Source organism: Oryzias latipes, chromosome 1 (assembly GCF_002234675.1).
Source record: "Oryzias latipes chromosome 1, ASM223467v1".
Lineage (NCBI taxonomy): Eukaryota > Metazoa > Chordata > Actinopteri > Beloniformes > Adrianichthyidae > Oryzias > Oryzias latipes.
Window position 1 is genome coordinate 26,283,042 of NC_019859.2, and position 18,946 is coordinate 26,301,987.

Here is an 18,946-nt window from a genome sequence, read left to right on the forward strand (position 1 = left end):
GATTTCTATAATGTAACGTGTTTTTATTTTTATGTTTTGTTTTAGCTTTTTAAAATTGTCATTGTGATTTTTTAATATGTTTTTGTGTTGAAGTGATTTATTGGTGTGTTTTACGCTTCAGGGCCACCACATCTATAACATACCACTAAACACAACCATAAGGCAGATTAATGCATTTAAATTAAATTTCCTTACATGTTTTTCTTATCAAAAGAATTTAGTTGGATTTGCAAATAGAAAAAGACCTTAAGGAGTTAGGTATCATAATTTATTTTTACAACAAATTGCTTTCTCTTTTTTTTACATGTGCTGGCTGGTCAAAACCCTTAAAATATTTTACCCGGCACACAGACACTGAACATCCTTGAACTGGCTTGTTATATATGATACCTATAGGTTGTCTACCATAGTTTGCTCTTAAAGAGCCTGAGAATAATAAATGACTCAGGCCAAACCCCACTTCCCCACCCACATGTAGTCACTGATGCTAGCATTCAGAAACTACATGCCCACCAAACAATGAGCATATGTAGTTAGGTATTTCAAATCAATAATAATGCTCAACAAAGGCACTCTCTGACCTTCTCATACACTGGCTAATTGCCAGGGAGAACAATTAGCCTGATAAGTATAATTTAATGCTTCCCCCAAAGAGGATGATTCATGCTGTTCTAATACTGATGCACCTAATTTCTCATCCTGCACACTCATTATCGCCCTAAATGGTGCATCTGTAGCAGAGCAGGTGCAAGCGGTGCCACAGAATGACTGTTATGAACAGTGGCAAAATAGAAACAGAACCAAGAATTAAGTCAGGAATGGGGCTGTTGTAGTAAGATAGCTGGACTCTGGTGAGTCAGTAATGAGGAAGAAGAGACTTTCTTGTCAACTAACTTAACTTTGCTCATTAGCAGAGAGACAGCAGTTTTGTGGAGCCTGTGAAGACCAAAGTGCCCAGCATGAGGCAGGCTGGTGAACAGCTTGATTCTTGTTAATTATCTCTCAGTGACAAACACCTATTTAGGGAACAACCAATTAAAATGTAGACAAACCGTCAAATACAAAATTTTAAATATTAACCAAAGAGAATAGCTCTTTAATTCAGGGTTCAGCAGCCAAATGACCCATGGTACTAGACACATTTGAAGAAACATTTTTGTCTGTCATGCTACATTAATGTATAGTCAGCTCTTGATGCTTGTTTAGAATCTCCCAAAGAAAATTCCACTTTGATTTTTCTGCTCAGAGCTTTTGTTGGGCAGAGACACCCTTCCAATAGTCCAAAATATCATGAAGATCCTCATCCTTGGCAAACTGCACCTTTTTACGCAGAGCGTGGCCTGCTGCTATGAAGGATGCTTCCTCTCTGGGGCTTTTCTTGTATGGTCGAAATCGCTCCCAGATGCGCAATGTGCTCTCAGAGGAATACTCTGGACTTGAAGAGTATCCAGAGTTGTAATTGTGGTGACGAGAAGGTGAGAGCTGAGAGTAGGCCGCTGTGGCATCCCTCTTGCCTCGCCCTAATGGTTTAAGGAATGAAGCTTTTTGGTCAGGTGAGGGTGAATCATTTCCCCCCTCACAGTAGAGGGCAGGAAAGGAGTGTCGATGCTCAGAGCTGTGGTAATCTGGTTGAACTTCCAAGTGGTGTTGCTGCTGTCCAGGCCCCACAACCCCATCTCCATTTCCACTCGTACATCCCATGCCACTGCCATTTAAACTCAACCCATCACTGTTTATCTTTCCCTTCCCATTGCCATTACAGCCCCCTATTCCACAATCTACACCCCCTCCACTACCACCTCCTCCACCACAACCTATAGGGCTGCTTTTCTCTGTTGGGTACTTGGGTGGGTCACCACGATGTTCAGGGAGATCCACACTGAATACTCTCGAGCTCTTGACCAGTCCTGGAGTAGGTGGACCACATCGGTTCTTCACCACTGCTGTGTCTGCACTTAGCTGCCTCTGAAGGGGCCGCACTGCATTAGCTGGGGGAGGGTCACGGTAGGGAGGGGTGAGAAACCCCCCACCACTGATGCCGGGCCGTTCAGACAAGGGCATAACCAAGGGCACTGGGGCCATGGAAGGGGGATGAGGCTGCTGAAGTAGCTGTGGATGTGGCTGAGGATGGGTCTGAAGTTGTGACTGAAGATGTGACTGAGGCAGAGGGTGAGGCTGGGACTTCAGATTCACCTTTGGAGAAGATGCCATGATCTGATCTCCAACGTTGCCTGGAGAAAGGGGCAAGAGATTACGCGGGAGGGTTGGCAAGCAAGGAGGTTGGGATGACAAAGAGTTAGTACTGTCTGCAATGTTCACAGCATTTGATGAGGCATCAAGCTTAAGGGCATCAATGCAGTTGTTGATTATCTGGTTCACTTTATCCACTTCCTTTGCGATTGTGGATATCTCTGATCCTGAGCCGCCGCCCTCATCATCCGAGTCATCCCCGCCTTCTGTCCCATTTTCAGCCCCACTCCTCATGTTCACTTCAACTTCCCCTCCCACTCCTGGGCCTCCAGCAGGCACTAGTCCCTCTCTACCTGCAACTGCATTTACTGTTGTCCGAACATCCATGTAATTGCCCTTCCCATCAATCCCTTCAGAGAAGGCAGTGGCTATCTTTTCCGCTTGGGGTAAGGTGGAAAGGCGGGAAGAGCTGGTGTTGGTTGATCCATGGAGCATCCCAGTGCTAGAAGAAGCAGATGGTGGTAGTTTACCTCCTGCTCCTCCCAAATGGCGATGATGGTGGTTAGCTTGCTCTTGCAGACGTTGAATAGCCTCTGGGTCATTGGCTACTGCAGCAGCTGCCTCTGGACCGTATCTAAAGAAGAACACATTAACTTTGGTTAAAATAAATACATTTTGTGCTCTCTGTGTCTGTATTGTAGTTACATTGACTCCCTTCTGTAGGTTTTGTGATGGAACAGAAAGGTTACTCATGACTTTAATTACAGCTAAAATAAACGATGAAGAATAGAATGCCCCAAACACTAATAAAGTTAATAGTTTGAAAAATTGTTAAAGATTTGGCTTTGATTAAATGGAGCCTTTCAGAAAACAAAGTAATGAGGCAAAAACCAATTACCTCTTCCCTACAGCAGAGACTTGATCTAAAACATCATTTAATTTATAAAACCAAAAAGAGGCATTTGTATTTCTATTTCAGGTCACAAGAGATTTGGCCCTTTACATAGAACAAATTTAAAAAAAAATACATTTTTAATTTTACCTCATTTTCAAAATGGTTTTCTTCACACTTATAGCTTTTTCTTTTTCTTCCTGAATGCGTCGTCTTCTAAGGCAGTAATAAACAAATCCAAGCACAATGACCATGCCAAACAAGCATCCCAAGATGGTCATGATGTAGTGGGTTGTAGTGGATGGATTAGCTCGCTGGTCCTCTGGCCCCTTAGTTTTTGTGGTAAATGGCAAACAAGTATGGTTGTAGCGCTGAGATTTCCTTGCAGAGACCACACAGACTGTGTAATTGGTGTGTGGTTTCAACTTGTCCAAAGTTACAATCTCCTTATTTTTTTTAAGGGGCTTGATGTCTTCAGCATAGGTTTGGTTATACTGAGACAAAATGTACATCTTACTATGTGGCTCTGGAATCTGAACTTTCAGAGATGCAGAAAAGGATGTAACTGTATCGAGCTCCAAAGAAATCTGTTTTTTATAGCTGAGGTCAGCAGTGGATGAAATGGTTGGTTGATGATACAGACCTTGGTCTGAATTATCCAAACCCAAGCCTGAGCCATCTTGGTCTGGCATTTGGGAAGTCATCCCTGGAATAATTACCCCATCACGGCAGACAGATAGAAGAATGTAACGAGCGTTTCTGCCATGCCCAGGCAATGGGCTCAGTAGTGGATAGCCATTCATTTCTGGTGGAGTTTCACACTGGAGACGATCATAGGTGTGGGTGACATTGTTAAATTCCTCCAGCCAAGTAAGAAAACTGTAGAGATCACAGCCACAGTGGAACGGATTGCCTCCCAATTCACAGACCATGAGCCTGCTGAGGACAGTAAAGGTCGATGGGTCAAGACGAGCCAGCTTATTAGAAGATAAGTCCAGGCTACTGAGGTTAGGGCACTCCCAGAAGGCATTGGTGGCAATGACCTCAATGAGGTTGTGTTGTAAGAAGAGGCACTGCATCCGACCTAAACCTCTCAACATGCCTTCTGTCAGGTTGGTTAGTTTGTTGTAGCCTAGCTGAAGAACCTGACAATGAAACAGAGTAGCACTTAAAAGTAACATGTAATTTACAAAAGAGTAAAGCTATACCGTATGGTATAAAATGTTTGCACTTTATCATATACAAACACCCTTAACAAAAAATGAATGTGAAACTAATAAAGTTCTACTTAAAATGAACAATATGATCCTCCAGGGCCATCATTTTTTAAATCACTAATATTAAACACATTGGCCAATTTAAACAACTTTAAATAAATGTCACAGACTTTTCCTTATAATACTAAAAGTAAAAGAAACCCCCTATGCAAATCTTGTTTCATACAACTAATATTACTACTACTACTACTAAAAGTAATAATAATAGTAGCAATGCTTGTTGCTTTTGTTGTCATACAAAAGCAACAGACAAAAGATTTGTGATGTCAAAACAAAAAACACTGACAATTTTACATAAAATAAATGAAGTTTATATTTCTACATCTAGTGCATTGCTAAATTGTTTACTTGTGTTATAGCAAAACCCAGGAAGTGTTTGCTCCTAGCTTAGTTTCTGACAATATTAAGTTTAAAAAGCAAAATTAAGTTCATAAACTTGTAACGTGTAGGCAACTTCAATTTAAAAAAATCCAATCAAACAAGTTTTAAACAGAATGTTGAAAACCTCTCCAAACCTGCAGATTGGCTTGTCCAGCAAAGGCTCCATCCTCAATGTAACTAATGTCATTCTTGGTTAGATTGAGGTCAGTTAAGTTAGTGAAGCGGTACATGGAGGTAAAAAGAACTGCCTTGAGCTTGTTTTCATTCAGTCTCAGGTCATGAACCTGTGAGGGAGAAAAAAGGACAATATTTTTGAAAGGAAACATTGCTGCTTGACATTAAAATCTGTATTTTACAATGAATGATCATTTTTCCTCACGACTTTTTTATTTTCGCTTTGTTTTGTGTTTGTTTTAAATGTTGTGACATTTTGTAAAAGCTGTCATATACGTATTATAAAGAGTTGCAGATGTAATTTACTGGTAAATGGGCATTAGTAAACACACTGTGGTTAACTACAAGCTACATCAATGAACTTAATATGTTTCCATAGGTTTATGGGCTTTGGATTAGCAATGATTAAAATAGGCAACTTAAATGAAAACAGGTTTGATATTAAACAGTCAATAACAGTAAAAGCTTGAAAGGTTAAGCGGATGTACTAAAAGATGGCTGCATCTTTGTCAAGTTTGCAAATTACAAGTATTTAAAGCATTTTAAGACCTCCAGAGCATACGCTTTACTTTTTAGACAGACAATTAAACTATTACTAGCTAAACAAATGTTTTACCAGCAGTACATATAGGTGTGTATTTTTTTTTTTTCAAAACATCACATTAGACATGAAAGCCAGATCATGCTACTGTACTGTATATGCACAAATACATATAAAAACAAAATAAAAACCATCCACCTCACAGACAAACATTGATGGATGGAAGGAATGGGTAAGAAAACCTAGTACAATAATATGACTTGAAAGCAAATATTTATGCAAAAGAAATAGCAATCTAGTTGTCAAGCCCTTGATGCCAGACTTTATTTCCAAAAATGACAGAAAAAATAATTAGCGTTTTTGCTTTCAAGTAATTATTAATCATGTTAATTTTGGAGCCAGTGGTTTGATTCATATTTGCATAATTTCATAAAAAATGTTGTATATTGCATATTATAGAATATTTTGAAGTAGATATAGTTAAAACAATGGGTAGTTGTACTATAAATAAAATAAAAAACATTCCCATGAGCTGAGCAGTTACTGCTGCATTGTTATAGATGTTGTAGGTGACCCAAAGGTATGAGAGTGATGAACAGAAACTTAAAAGAATGTAAATGACTAAAAACCTGGACATGACTTAAAACAACAAACAATAAAAAGCTGTAAACATAGACAAACACAGAGCATGGATTTTCTTTTACTATTACTCTTTTATAACAATGGACTCATGGGGGAATAATTGAAAAAAAAGTATCAGTGGAGATTTAAAACCTAAACATAGCACTGAGTAGAGGCCGAAATACACACATTAAAAAAAAGCTTTTTCATGTATTCTCAAAAAATAAGCCAAGCATAAGCAAAACATACCTATAAAATATTCTAAGAAAGTCAGTTTGATGATAAAGACTTGATTTTCCTGATCAATTATTATAAAAGGTGAAGTCATCAATTTTTTGCAATTTTACATTCAAATTGTAATGTTCAAAACAAAAAAACAGCAATTTATATTATTAATTTATCTCAAAGCTAACAACTGGTTAGGAGGGCCGGCTCTGTCCTGGGCTGCACACTTGAGTCCATCGAGGAGGTGGCGGACAGGAGGATGTTAGCTAAGCTGACATCCATCATGGATAACCCCTCCCACCCCCTACACCAAACTGTAGAGGCGCTGACCAGCTCCTTCAGCACAAGACTGTTGCACCCTCAGTGTAAGAAGGAGCGCTACCGCAGGTCATTCCTCCCCAAAGCCATCAGACTGTACAACACCGTGTCAAAGTGACACTCCACGGCCCCAGGGGTGTTTTTCTGTTTAGTCATTGATTCATTTACTTTTGTTGTAGTTGTTGTTTTTCAATTTTAAATTGTTTTTTGTTCCTGAACAGTTGTTTGTTTTTGTTCTTGGTGTGAACTTCATTAGTTATTTCTGTATTTTGAAAAAATTTGTAATGTTTTTTTACAGTTTACATGTTTTGCAGACCGCATGTTTTTTACACTTTTGCAGCTGTATTTATTTAATATTTATTTCTTTATTTAATAAGAATCTCATTTTTGATAATAATTTTCATAATAATTTTAGTAATATTTTTAATTATCTAATATAAATGTAATTTGTGATGTCCTTTATTGATGTTATATTATATAGATTATTTCTGAATGTCGTGTTGCTGCCACAGATAAATGAAATTTCCCCATTGTGGGATTAATAAAGTCATCTATCTATTTAAGTGTCATGCGTCCATATGTATGTGAATTTTTTTGTAGTTTGAATGGATGTTGACTAAATGGTATTGTGAGTTCACTGATTTGATTTGCAGGTGGTTTGGATTCTTCATGGAAAATATTAATGTAATAGAATGATGCAAATGTTAACTTAATTATTATTATTCGATATTTTTATATTTGACATATGAGTACAATTTACTGTAATTTTTCTCAGTTAGTATTCTTTAAAATATTTGAATGAATTTGATTTGTTTAGATAATTATTTCCAAAAATAACCAAAGAATTGTTTAAAGACCCACTCCAATGAAATATGTGTTTTTGGTGTTTTTAACAGGTTTTTGTAGCATTTTTTTTCTTCATGATGGAGGGCATATATAAAATAATTCAAGATTAAAACTGTGTTTCTCAGTATTTCTTCATTAGAATGGATGGACCAGGTGCAGATAAAAACACGTTCTTTGAAAAAGCTTTCAGTTCCATTCTGATGCATCTACTTGCAGACATAAAATGCAGTAACATCTTGGTTTTCCTCGTCCGAGCTGACATCTGGCACAAAACTGCACAGTTACATAGCTCTGGTATAACTGTTATTACTCATACTTTTGGTGCACAGCTGATGTTAGCTTGGTGTTTTGAGGATATGTAAGCTAGCAGGAGAGAGTGTAAACAAAGGAATGATGGGAAATTAGGATATGGTTTGCCTCTGAGTTGTGGGCAGGACTGTTTGGGTGGAAGTAACCCCCCGCTAATATCCTATTATTCCTTTGTTTACACTCGCACAGTTCAGGGGGGTATTCCAGGAAGCATGTTTAAACTAGCCTGACTTTGAACCTGAACTCTGGCTGAAATCCGCCTGAACTTGCTTACTCTGGGTATGTCGGTTCCAAAAGACCGGATATGAGTTGGCGTAATTACGCTCAACTTGGTAACCCTGGGTTAACGCACGGTACATAAAGACATTCTCAATAGATCGCCGATTTCTGGAGTCACCATGGAAACGCGTGGAGAGAAAAAAAGAAAGCGCGACACTTGAGACGGAAGTGAGACGCAGTCTGAGATTTTAATGACGGCGGATAGAAATTATAAGTCCATCAAAAAGTAACACGGCTGAAAGATAATTTAGTTAAATTTATTCAAACTCAATAATTGTTTATACAACTCAAATTTACGTATTTATCTAACTAAATGTCACATTACTTCATCAATCTTTTTTCCATCTTAATTACTTATATTTCTTGAACTTTCATATGTCTAAGTTTGAGCCGGCAGATATGCTCATTTTTATAACAATAAAAAGAACGGAAAAAAATGCACGGAGTGCAAAAATTCATCACAGAATATTCCATCACTGTCATAACAGGATTGGGTGGTAGAGGTGCTATATAAACTCATCATCCTCTACTTTACTCTCACTCATGGTGCAGAGACTTAAGCATAGTAGGACAAAATAGCTCGGCAAAACACAGTGAAACACAGTAAAACAGCTATACAACTAAACACATTTTGTAAAAAACCCACACTTAAACCCAAATCCGTCCAGACAGGCAAAGGGAATGATATCCCAGAATCCCTTGCGGTGCCGATCTAACAGCAGCATCAAAGTTACACCTACTTAATTGAATTAATTTGAATAAAAGGAAAATAATTGTCTGAAAACTATGTGTTATTTTTAAGGTGACCTAACAAAAAAATGATTTATCTTAACTGAAGCAAATAATTACGTTAGATCAAAGTAAAAAAGTTTATCTTTCCAACATCCATATGTGGTCTTATCACCCTCTCATGGTGGAAAAAGTATTATCTGAGCTTCTTCATCCACTAAATCATCTTCAAATGGACACGCCATGCTGTTTCACCTCTCTGTAAACAAACTAATCTTCAACTGAACCTGCTCCGGACCAGGTTATGTTCAGAGCATGAGTTGCCATGGTAACTTGACCTACCCTGAAATATACCTCCATTTCTGGAACCGAAAGCTGAGGTTATCAACTTCCTTAGCCTCAAACTTATCGTGGGAGCTAGCATAACCTGCTTTCTGGAATACCCCCCAGATCTGTAAGCTAGTGAGAGAAAATGTAAACAAAGGAGCAATGGAATATCAGCAGAGCGTTACCTCTGTGTCATCAGTCACGCGCACAAATTAGATGTACATTTCTAATGAACTACTGCGGCTCTGCAGAAACTATCTCCTAAAAAACGACACAAGGACTTTGATTTTGGCTAATCATAATTAAAACCACTGGAAACGCTTTGAAACTAGATCAAAAGATGAACGGAGTGGGACTTTAAAAAAGAAATTGAAACTTTATTTGCAAAAGTCTCCTTGGAGTTACCTTTACAAAAAGAGAGTTTCATAATCAATGGGTTTGCTGTTCTTTCTTAGCAACAAATATTGGAAAAAAATTTGACATAATTTTGATGAACTTGTATTTCACAGTTGATACCTGACTGCAGTTGGAAATATTTGCTCAGACTTCATGTGGTTTTCTGAAAGGAGACCGAGGGTGCAAAAAAAGTTTACAAATAGACATGCTCATACTGACCGTGCTGTTGATGTGCTGAGGGATGGTCTCATATGGAGGCTGGTTCTGACTACAGATAGCCAGCCAAACGTAACCTTTATCTCCCTCTATCAGCCAGCAGTCCCCTTTCACTGTACCAGGCAGGTGAAGGAGTAACAGTGCTGGAAATAGGAGAGAAAGAAACATGGAGGGGGATAGGAAGGACAAACAGAATGGACTGGCCATGATTTGGAATAGAAGGGTTTGATTTCACCTCAGTAGAAAAATGAAAATAATAAAGAGGTGAGCAGAGAAAGCAGCAGTTCAAATTCAGACTGGAAGAGCTGTAATTGAAGGGTAAGCAGGCCAAATGTGAGTGGGAAAAGAAGAAGGGATTCCTCTTAATGATTAGAGCTCAGCTTGTAGCTCTGCAGACAGTCTTCTCCCCATTTTAGGTTTTCAATGCCAAGGGGTTTCGAAGACTGTTACCCAGCAGCAAATCTTGGCCCATGATGGTGACACTTCCCTCTATGAAAAAGATGCAGTAGATCTAAAGACAAAAAAGAAAAGAAAAGAAAAGACAATTTAAAAGACTCTTTTTCAAACATGGATGTCATTAGAAGAAATATGGAAGAAAATACTTCACAACTGGATGGCTTCCAATAATAAATTAATCCTTTAATGAATTTCACAACAATAACAAATCTCTTCATTAATTTACATGTTATATTTACTTAGTACAAAATTGTTTGTGACTTTATGATGTGGTCAGTGTTCCTTGTTCCCTTGATAGACAAACAGATTTATTTTTAGAATGATCTTTGCTTACTAGGGTGAATGAACTCAATGAAATTGTTTCCCTTCAAACTGAAGAAATGTTAATTGGGTCAATTTTGTTACAAATCTTTCCCTGCCTATGTGAGTTTCTCTAAGGACGGGAAGCCCCACCTCTGAATAGTACACACGGTGATGAATAAACATTTTTGAAGAATACAATGTGTTTAAATTCAAGATGACATGTACAACATGATTTGACCCTTAAAAATTTTGAGATAACAGTTATGTGCCAGAGTATGTAGCCAATAGGGGGCCCAAATCTGCGTCCCCCTGTGCTGGTTCCCAGCCCGGATAAAATACAAGGTTGTGTCAGGAAGGGCATCTGCAGTAAAATTCTCTGTGAATCAGTCAAAGATGAACAACATTCAACCTTGACTTACGTAAGTGCTCGTAGGATGCCCGTAGGATGACCACAAAACCTACACTCTGATTGTCTAATTTCCTAATTTCTAAAAGTTAGGCTGCAATGGGAGCGCAACGGGTGCACATGGAGCACACACTTATCAATTGAACAGCACTCTAATGCTCCCTGTGCAGGTTTAAAGTAGGTAGAAAAAAAAAAAAAAACATCCGTCCGACATGCGTGCGTCTCACCTACTTTACCTCTCTTACCCTTATGTGTTGTTTAAGTGTTTGCTACGACCTTTCACCTCCAATATGCCTGCAGAAAAACTTTGCATGAACATTTTATTCTATGGGCTCATCAAGTGGTCAATGATCCTAAAGTTTTGTGTGGGCCACTTGTGTGCCCCATACAGGATTTCAAATTTTTTTCTATCCACAGACAGCCGTATCCACCCATAAGGCCAGATATGACTAGGGATGTCCCAATCCGATCCCGTAATCGGAAATCTGGCCTGATCACGTGGGTGATGACTAATTCAAAATTGGATGTCAGATTTACTTTATTCTTATACTGATCAACACTTTATATTATTATTACAGATAATACTCTGCTAAAAGTCTGCATATCATGAACAGATCCCAACATTTTATAGTGGCACTAGTTTGAGCAGGAGGCACACAAAAATAGTTCAGCTAAGCTAAACAAAGGTAAATTAAACTAAGCCAGAGAGGTATTCACAGATTCAGGCTTCTGGGATCAATGACCCTTTTAAAAAATATTTTGAACCTACAGCAAGTGTCTCTTTTGGGTTTGGATTGTGTTTTTGTTTCTTTTTTAGCAAGTACGGCGCTCTCCTCTCCAGACAGAGACGCAGTGAGATGCCTCTTTGGGAGTAGAGGATATTACCCCTTAACCTTTTTTTTTCTTTTTGACAGGGCCCCAGTTAAGCAGAATTACCTACTAATACACTATATTACCAAAAGTATTTGCTCACCTGCCTTGACTAACATACAGTGGTGGACAAAATTGTTGGTACCCCTCAGTTAAAGAAAGAAAGTCCACAATGCTCACGGAAATGGCTTGAAACGTTCAAAAGTAACAATAAATTAAAATGTATTGGAAAGTAAATAATCAAAATCAGCCATTACTTTTGAGTTGTTGATTAACAGAATTATTTAAAAAAAACAAAGTAATGAAACAGGGCTGGACGAAAATGATGGTACCTCCATAAAAGACTGAGAACTAATTGTCCAGGAGATCATGGTGAACTCAGGTATGTCCTTTAATTGACATCACAGCTGTTTTCAAACCCATAATCAGTCAGTCTGCCTGTTTAAAGGGAGACAAATAGTCATGTTGCTATTTGGTGAAAAGGTGTGTACCACACTGAACATGGACAACAGAGAGCGAAGGAGAGAATTGTCCCAAAACATTAAAAACACAATTATAGACAAACATTTTAAAGGTAAAGGCTATAAAACCATCTCTAAGCAGCTTGAAGTTCCTGTGACAACAGTGGCACATATTATTCAGAAGTTCAAGACCCACGAGACAGTAGCCAACCTGCCTGGACGTGGCCGGAAGAGGAAAATTAAATGACAAATTGAGGAGACGGATTGTTCGAACTGTATCCAAAGAACCCAGAACAACCTCCAAAGACATTAAAGGTGAACTCCTAGATCAAGGTACATCAGTGTCAGATCGCACCATTTGTCGTTGTTTGAGCCAGAGTGGACTTCATGGGAGATGACCAAGGAGGACACAACTGTTGACAGGAAATCATAAAAAAGCGAGACTGGAATTTGCAATGATGCATGTTGTCAAGCCACAAAGCTTCTGGGAAAATGTCCTTTGGACAGATGAGACAAAACTGGAGCTTTTTGGTAAGGCACATCAGCTCTATGTTCGTAGACTCAAAAATGAAGCATACAAAGCGAAAGCTTGGTCTCAGTCGCAGATCATGGGTCTTCCAACAGGACAACGATCCAAAACACACAGCCTTCCTGGTCATTTAATAATGATTTTTTTTAGCCCAAATCAAGAAACCTGTGTCATTTTCTGGCAAATATTGCCTGCAGAGCGGCAGTACTTCATTAGAAATTCACCTAAAAGTTGTGGGTGAAGCCATTGGCAAGGAGCAACACGCCCCTCCCCTCCCCACTCTGGAGAGTTCTCTATTAACTTGCTCTTCCGCTAGCTTACGGCCACTCACACCCCAACGCTAACATTACTGGTGTAACCAAAATTACGAGCACTTTTGGAGCCATCCAGCTGTCCAGTTTTGAGTCAGGTGCCAGGTCCAGCTTGGACGAGGAAAACAAAGACATACATGTATCTACTTGCCTACAAGTGGATGTATCAGAACAGATCGGAGCGGGGAGCTTGTGGCCCACCTAGCCACAAATATTTTACGTCACAAATAAGCCCTTTTTCAAACAGCATTTTTTTTGTCTGCTCCAGATTCAAAGCCATTTGAATAAAGAAATACTCAGATATGCAATTTTAAGCTCAATTTGTTCTATGTGTGTCCTCTATCATCCCAAAAAAGGCCACAAGAACATGTTAAAAACACCAGTTTAAGTGGAGTGGTTCTTTAAAACCTTAATGAATACTGTAATATATTTATGAATACTGTAATATAAAATACTTCACAGACTTTGCAAATCGCAGGTCGTTTTTAAAAAGTGACTCCATCAGTAAATGAGGTGACACTGTATGCCTGTACAGTATTTAGAGATAGTATTTGGAATTTACTCAGCCACCAATTATGCAAGTTCTCCCACTTAAAAAGATGAGAGAAGCCTGTAATTTTTATCATATGTATTTCTTAACTAGAAAAATTAAGAAAAAAAACACAGTGTCTGATTTTTAAAGAATTTATCTGTACATTTTGGTGGAAAATAAGTATTTGGGGAATAACAAAAGTTCAACTCAATACTTTGTTTGCAACGACAGCAGTCAAACATTTTCTGTAAGTCTTTACAAGGTTTTTACAAACTGTTGCTGGTATTTTGGCGTGTTCTGTACTCTACTCTTATCTACTTCTCCTCTCCTTCTCTCCTCTTTTCTCGATAGTAGCTCCAGGGGAGAGAGAATGATTCCAGATTCCGTGCTCCTGTACTTGGCTGTGGACCTTACCTCTGGCTAGTCTGTGCTCCTGTACCTGACTATGTACCTCGTCTCTTCTCCTGCTCCTATACTTGGTTGTGGACCCTACCTCTGGCTCGCATCCCCCAACTCATCTGGATGAAGCCCATCTGCTGGACTATTTAAACATGTAGTTGCAGCGTTAGATAAGCTAATTCTTCTCTAAGAGTTCTGGTACATCGCCTGTCCATCCTGGAGGGATCCCTTCTTCATCCTCCTTCTGAGGTTTCTTTTGAATTGAATTGAATAGTTTTACTTCAGAAACTTGATGTGTCCAAAAAAATCAACAGGAGGATGAAGTGCTATCCTAGGCACTTTAACATTGGGAGTTGGGTCATCTAGACCCACTGGACAGTGCGCTGAACCTTTTTTCTTCAATGATTTGTGATCTTCACTGGTGTCCATGGAATACATGAAATCTTTCCAACTTTATCCACCTTTATCATGGTAGGAATAACACCTTAATGTAAGGGTGGGGTCATCTAAGATAGCACATGGGTTAAGGCATTAAACACGCGTTTGGCAAGCAGCAGTCATACTAGACCAGGGGTCTGCAACCTGGGACTCCGGAGCTGCATGCTTTTTCATCTAACTTGTGCTTCGGCTCTTTTTGATTTTGTAAAATAACTATCATGTTCTAAGATTGCCATAGTGCCTTTAACACACGGAGGAGAAAAGCAGCGTGAACAGGCGGAGGGGGGGGGGGGGGTGTCTTCAGCTGTGAACGCCGACCAGAGTCTGTTATGGGATGGAAAGTTCTTTTAGAAAGGCAGTCATTGGTAATCTCGTAGGGGACACATTAGCACCCCAAAAAATTGTTTTTCCTAGACTAAAACCATTCTCATTTCCGCATAAAATTTATTACATTTGCATAAGGGCCCCCTCAATATCCTGTCAACTCACTGCTATGATAACCGTATGTTCCGCTATCTGTGTAGAACACGCTGGAGGGAGGGTATCACGCAGGTGAAAACAACTTGGAGCTGCAGAGGATGTGAACAGGTAGAGAGGCGGGGGATGGGCTTAGACCCCACAACAAAGACAGAAAAGTCTATTCAAGGTTGTGGAAAATGGACAAAAGATCAAAAGAAACCTCGTGCTTGTAAATAATTTAATTAAATAAATATCCTGACAGCATCTTGAATCAGTACAAGTATTGACAAATGAACTATCGCAACATCGGTGAAACACTTTTTTCTAACACCCCTAGTGTTGCGGCTCCCTGTGCTTTCATTTCTGTGGGAAACTGATCCAACTGGCTATTTGAGTGAAAAGTTGCCGACCCATGTGCTTGACTGTCGCTATCTGTCGCTACCCGTTATTAGCACATGTGTGCCACCTAGAGTTGGAAGAGGCTTGGTGCAAAATGTCCAAAGCGATGCAAATCTCTTAAATCTGGATCCAGACTTTTTCTTTCATGGCTCTACAGTCCTCCCCCCATATTTACGCATAAGTCGGCAAGGAAGTTGATGGGCTGGCGTACTCTTCATCTCTGCTCCCCTCCTCCACCTCAGCACCTCCTTCGGACGCAAAAGTTTCATGCAAGCAATTTGAGCTGCCTGAATATTTGTGATGAACCGGAGAAGTCGTGTGCCTGAAAAAAAAATCTGCGAATACGTGAAACAGCAAATACTGAAATGTGAATAAGTGGGGGAACACTGTATTCCAATATATGAAGGACTTGTTGACAAAACCACAATTTTTCCTTCAAGATCAATTTTCAAATGATTGGCATTTTTGCTAATTAAAGGGGAGATCATACATTTGATACTACTACTTTTCATCAGAATAGTCACACTTTATTTTTTATATATCTTTTTGCCTCAGAAAGAAAAAAAGAGTTAAAAAAAGAGATCAGACAATCTTTATTTCTCTAATTGGCATAATTTTCACTAACTTTGTGTTAATCTGCACATTCTCTTATTGTCATGTTACCTTTTAGTGAATGTTCATTTAGAATAAAGTGTTAATTTATCAGCTTTTATCAATATTTTATCTCTATTTCTCTGAGGGTATTCATGAAGGTGGAGAAAACAAACACAATTTTTACAAAGAAATGCCATTTAACTTTCAATATTTTCAAAAAGTCTCATGTGTTTGAAATGTACATTGTACGTTGGTTTGCAGAAATCCTTTTTATTAATAAAACTTTACTGAATTTTATTCATCAATAAGTGAAGTGAAGTAGATGACAAATGTGTGTTTGGACTCTTCTTTACTATAACAAAGTAGCTGACAGAACACTCATCAACAGGCAAAATCTCTTAAAAAAAATTCAGGACGCCCATCACGGCCATCTCAAACCTCCTTTGATAAATTGTTCTCCAATTTGTGAAAAAAAAAAAACAATATTAAGAAATTGAAAAAATACTTGGAGGGCTGCCATCTAAGCTGCCAGTTAAGTCTTCACGGATATTACGTTGTAGAAATAACTCTTAATAGGTAATATTGCAGTTTTTTAAGGTTGTAATACTCCTCACAACACACTTTACTTTCCTACTTTTCTCAGACACATGAACATTTTCACACTTCTCTCACTTGTTTAAACTCTTAAAGTTCAAACTGTCATAGAAAAATAAGTACAGAATTATAGAATGAAAAGAAAGATCTAAATGTGATCAAATAATTGTGTAACACTTTATATTAAGATTCCTTTACAAGCTTTGTTAACAAATTAACAAGCATTCTAAATGAATTTATAGGGTGTCAGTAAGACATTTATTAGTACAATAAGTCTATTAAGGTGTTACTAAATTACTTGGTTAACACATTTACAAGCATTATTATTAGGATATTTTTAAGATGCTAATGATACATGTATTGACATTATAGGTGTCTAACAAATGTGTCAGTGTTAATAAGCTTAATAATATTTATTAACAACCTTTGTTAACAAATAAAGAAGTATTATTATTGTTTGGGCTTGGGTGAGACATCTATAATGTTAATAAATGTCTTACTAAAACCCCAAACAATAATAATAAAAAAATTAAAATTATATTATGCTTGTTAATGCATTAACAAAGCTTGTTAAGGAATCTTAATAAAAAGTGTTACCAAGATTTATGTAGATCAGGATACTGGAGAGCTGCACATATGGAACAGGACAGCATGCATGCATGCATGCATGATCGCATTAAAATAATCTTTTGAGAATTGTAAGTAATTTTTGGCGGGGCTTCAAATAGGGGCATAGACTGCAAAGGGGAGGAATAAAATGTCATATTCTATGCATGTTCCGATCGCGTGGCCAGACTGGGAAAAAAACAAAACAAAACATTTGTCTCTGATATTGTTTTCGGGGGCCGGGCCAAGCGTAGAGACGGGCTGGATAAAGTCCACTGGTTTAGAGGTGACAGAGGATGTAGAACTGAGTGGATTTAGTGATAATGTAATATAAAGAGTTTAGTTGACTCGTTAGAATGTTCTTTAGGCTATAGTTATCTGGATGATTGTTCATGCACAGTAAACTCGTTTTTTGCGGGGGTTACGTTCCCAAAAAGAACCCGTGATAGGCAAAATCCGTGAAATAGAATCTTTTTTTTTTTTTTTTTTACAATTGTACAATTAGACACTATTATACAGTGAAAAAAATAAACCATTTTACAGGCTCAAGCATTTGTTTCACAAATAAAAGTGCTTTAGAAGCGTTTCTTTCAACAAATAATTTTTGTACTGTCAAATAATAATTTTAATCGTCAATATGAACAGAAGGCTTCAAATTGCAGAGATTAGCCCCCCCCCCCCCCCCCCCCCCCCCGTAATAGGATTAAACCGGAGAAAATTTAAAATGATTATGAAAAAAAATACAAAGTACAGTCGGACAAATAGTGACTCAGGTGTATTTCACTGCTCTTCAGACTGAGCCGCTGCATCCTGACTCCGCCCTGCAGTGTTTTTTTTCTTTTGAAGCCTGCGGTGCAGGTGTGTTTGTTCAGGAGAAGAACATAGTGATAGCCAGTTGTTGTCGCTCTTTTTTCTTCTTTGCAAAAAGATGTCGTTTTGTTGACATTATGGGTTTTAGAGAAACTCGAAATTGCAAGACAATTTGCACGTACGTAATGTAACTTTGGCAAGCTGTTTTACGCACGTGTACATATTAAACTGCAAAGTTATTGACGCACAGGTAGAGAAGGAGCGGAGTGACTTTTTAACCATTCAGAATGCAGAGAACAATGCACGATGCAAATCTGTAAAGTAGCGAAACCGTGAAAAGTAAACCGCGTTATAGCGAGGGATCACTTTATTACACAACTATACTAGATTACTTTTATGTTTTATTAAGGCTAAATAAGTATCAATGTATTATGATTCGTTCACTCTGGAATCATAAATGTGGGTTCAAGCGATATGGTGGTTTCATTGAAAAAGTATACGTAAATGCAAATAAATTTGCGTTTTGAGCTTCTATGTTCACTTCCACGTAGCTAAACAAGATTTTACGACTGTTTTCAGGCTCCATGTACAAAACACACAGCAACTGAGCATGCATCAAAAGTTAAACCAGTTAAGCTTTGACCAGTCAGGGACTCTGATTTGGTTGTGACATATCGATAGTGTTCTTTTCAAAACACAGAAGTGCCAACCGTTTTTAAATTGATCATGAAGGATAAATATTTGCATTTCATGCTTGGCCAGAATTATATGACACCAAGTCTTTCATATTTCATAATAGAGCTGAGAAAAAAAAGCCTGGAGCAAGATTTGCGAGATATGCACCGCTTTGACATTTCACATCAGGCCTTTTCCTAAAGTGAATACATGTACTAGTATTGGGTAGCGACAGAGCTGCTTGAACGCCATATGCTAGAAGCACATGAAAAAAATCAACATTCACGTCCACACATACTGCGACCTATTCTCCAGAGCGACTTACGGTATAGAAATTCAGTAATCCCCATTTCTGCATCCTCCTTTCTCACACCAACCACCCA

At 38.3% G+C, this 18,946-nt stretch overlaps 1 protein-coding gene across 1 annotated transcript in view; it reads right to left on the reverse strand.

The window, feature by feature from the left end:
* Positions 1-254: 254 nt before the first annotated feature.
* Positions 255-18,946, reverse strand: part of LOC101160457 (protein phosphatase 1 regulatory subunit 29-like) — a 126,589-nt gene continuing 107,897 nt past the window's right edge. Inside the window, exons 2-5 of the mRNA XM_023959022.1 lie at positions 9,725-10,232; positions 4,875-5,024; positions 3,233-4,227; positions 255-2,824 (exon numbers count right to left, since the gene is read on the reverse strand). Of these exons, the coding sequence (XP_023814790.1) occupies positions 1,243-2,824; positions 3,233-4,227; positions 4,875-5,024; positions 9,725-9,928 (2,931 nt within the window). The 5' untranslated portion in view covers positions 9,929-10,232 and the 3' untranslated portion in view covers positions 255-1,242. The remainder of the gene's footprint in view (positions 2,825-3,232; positions 4,228-4,874; positions 5,025-9,724; positions 10,233-18,946) is intronic.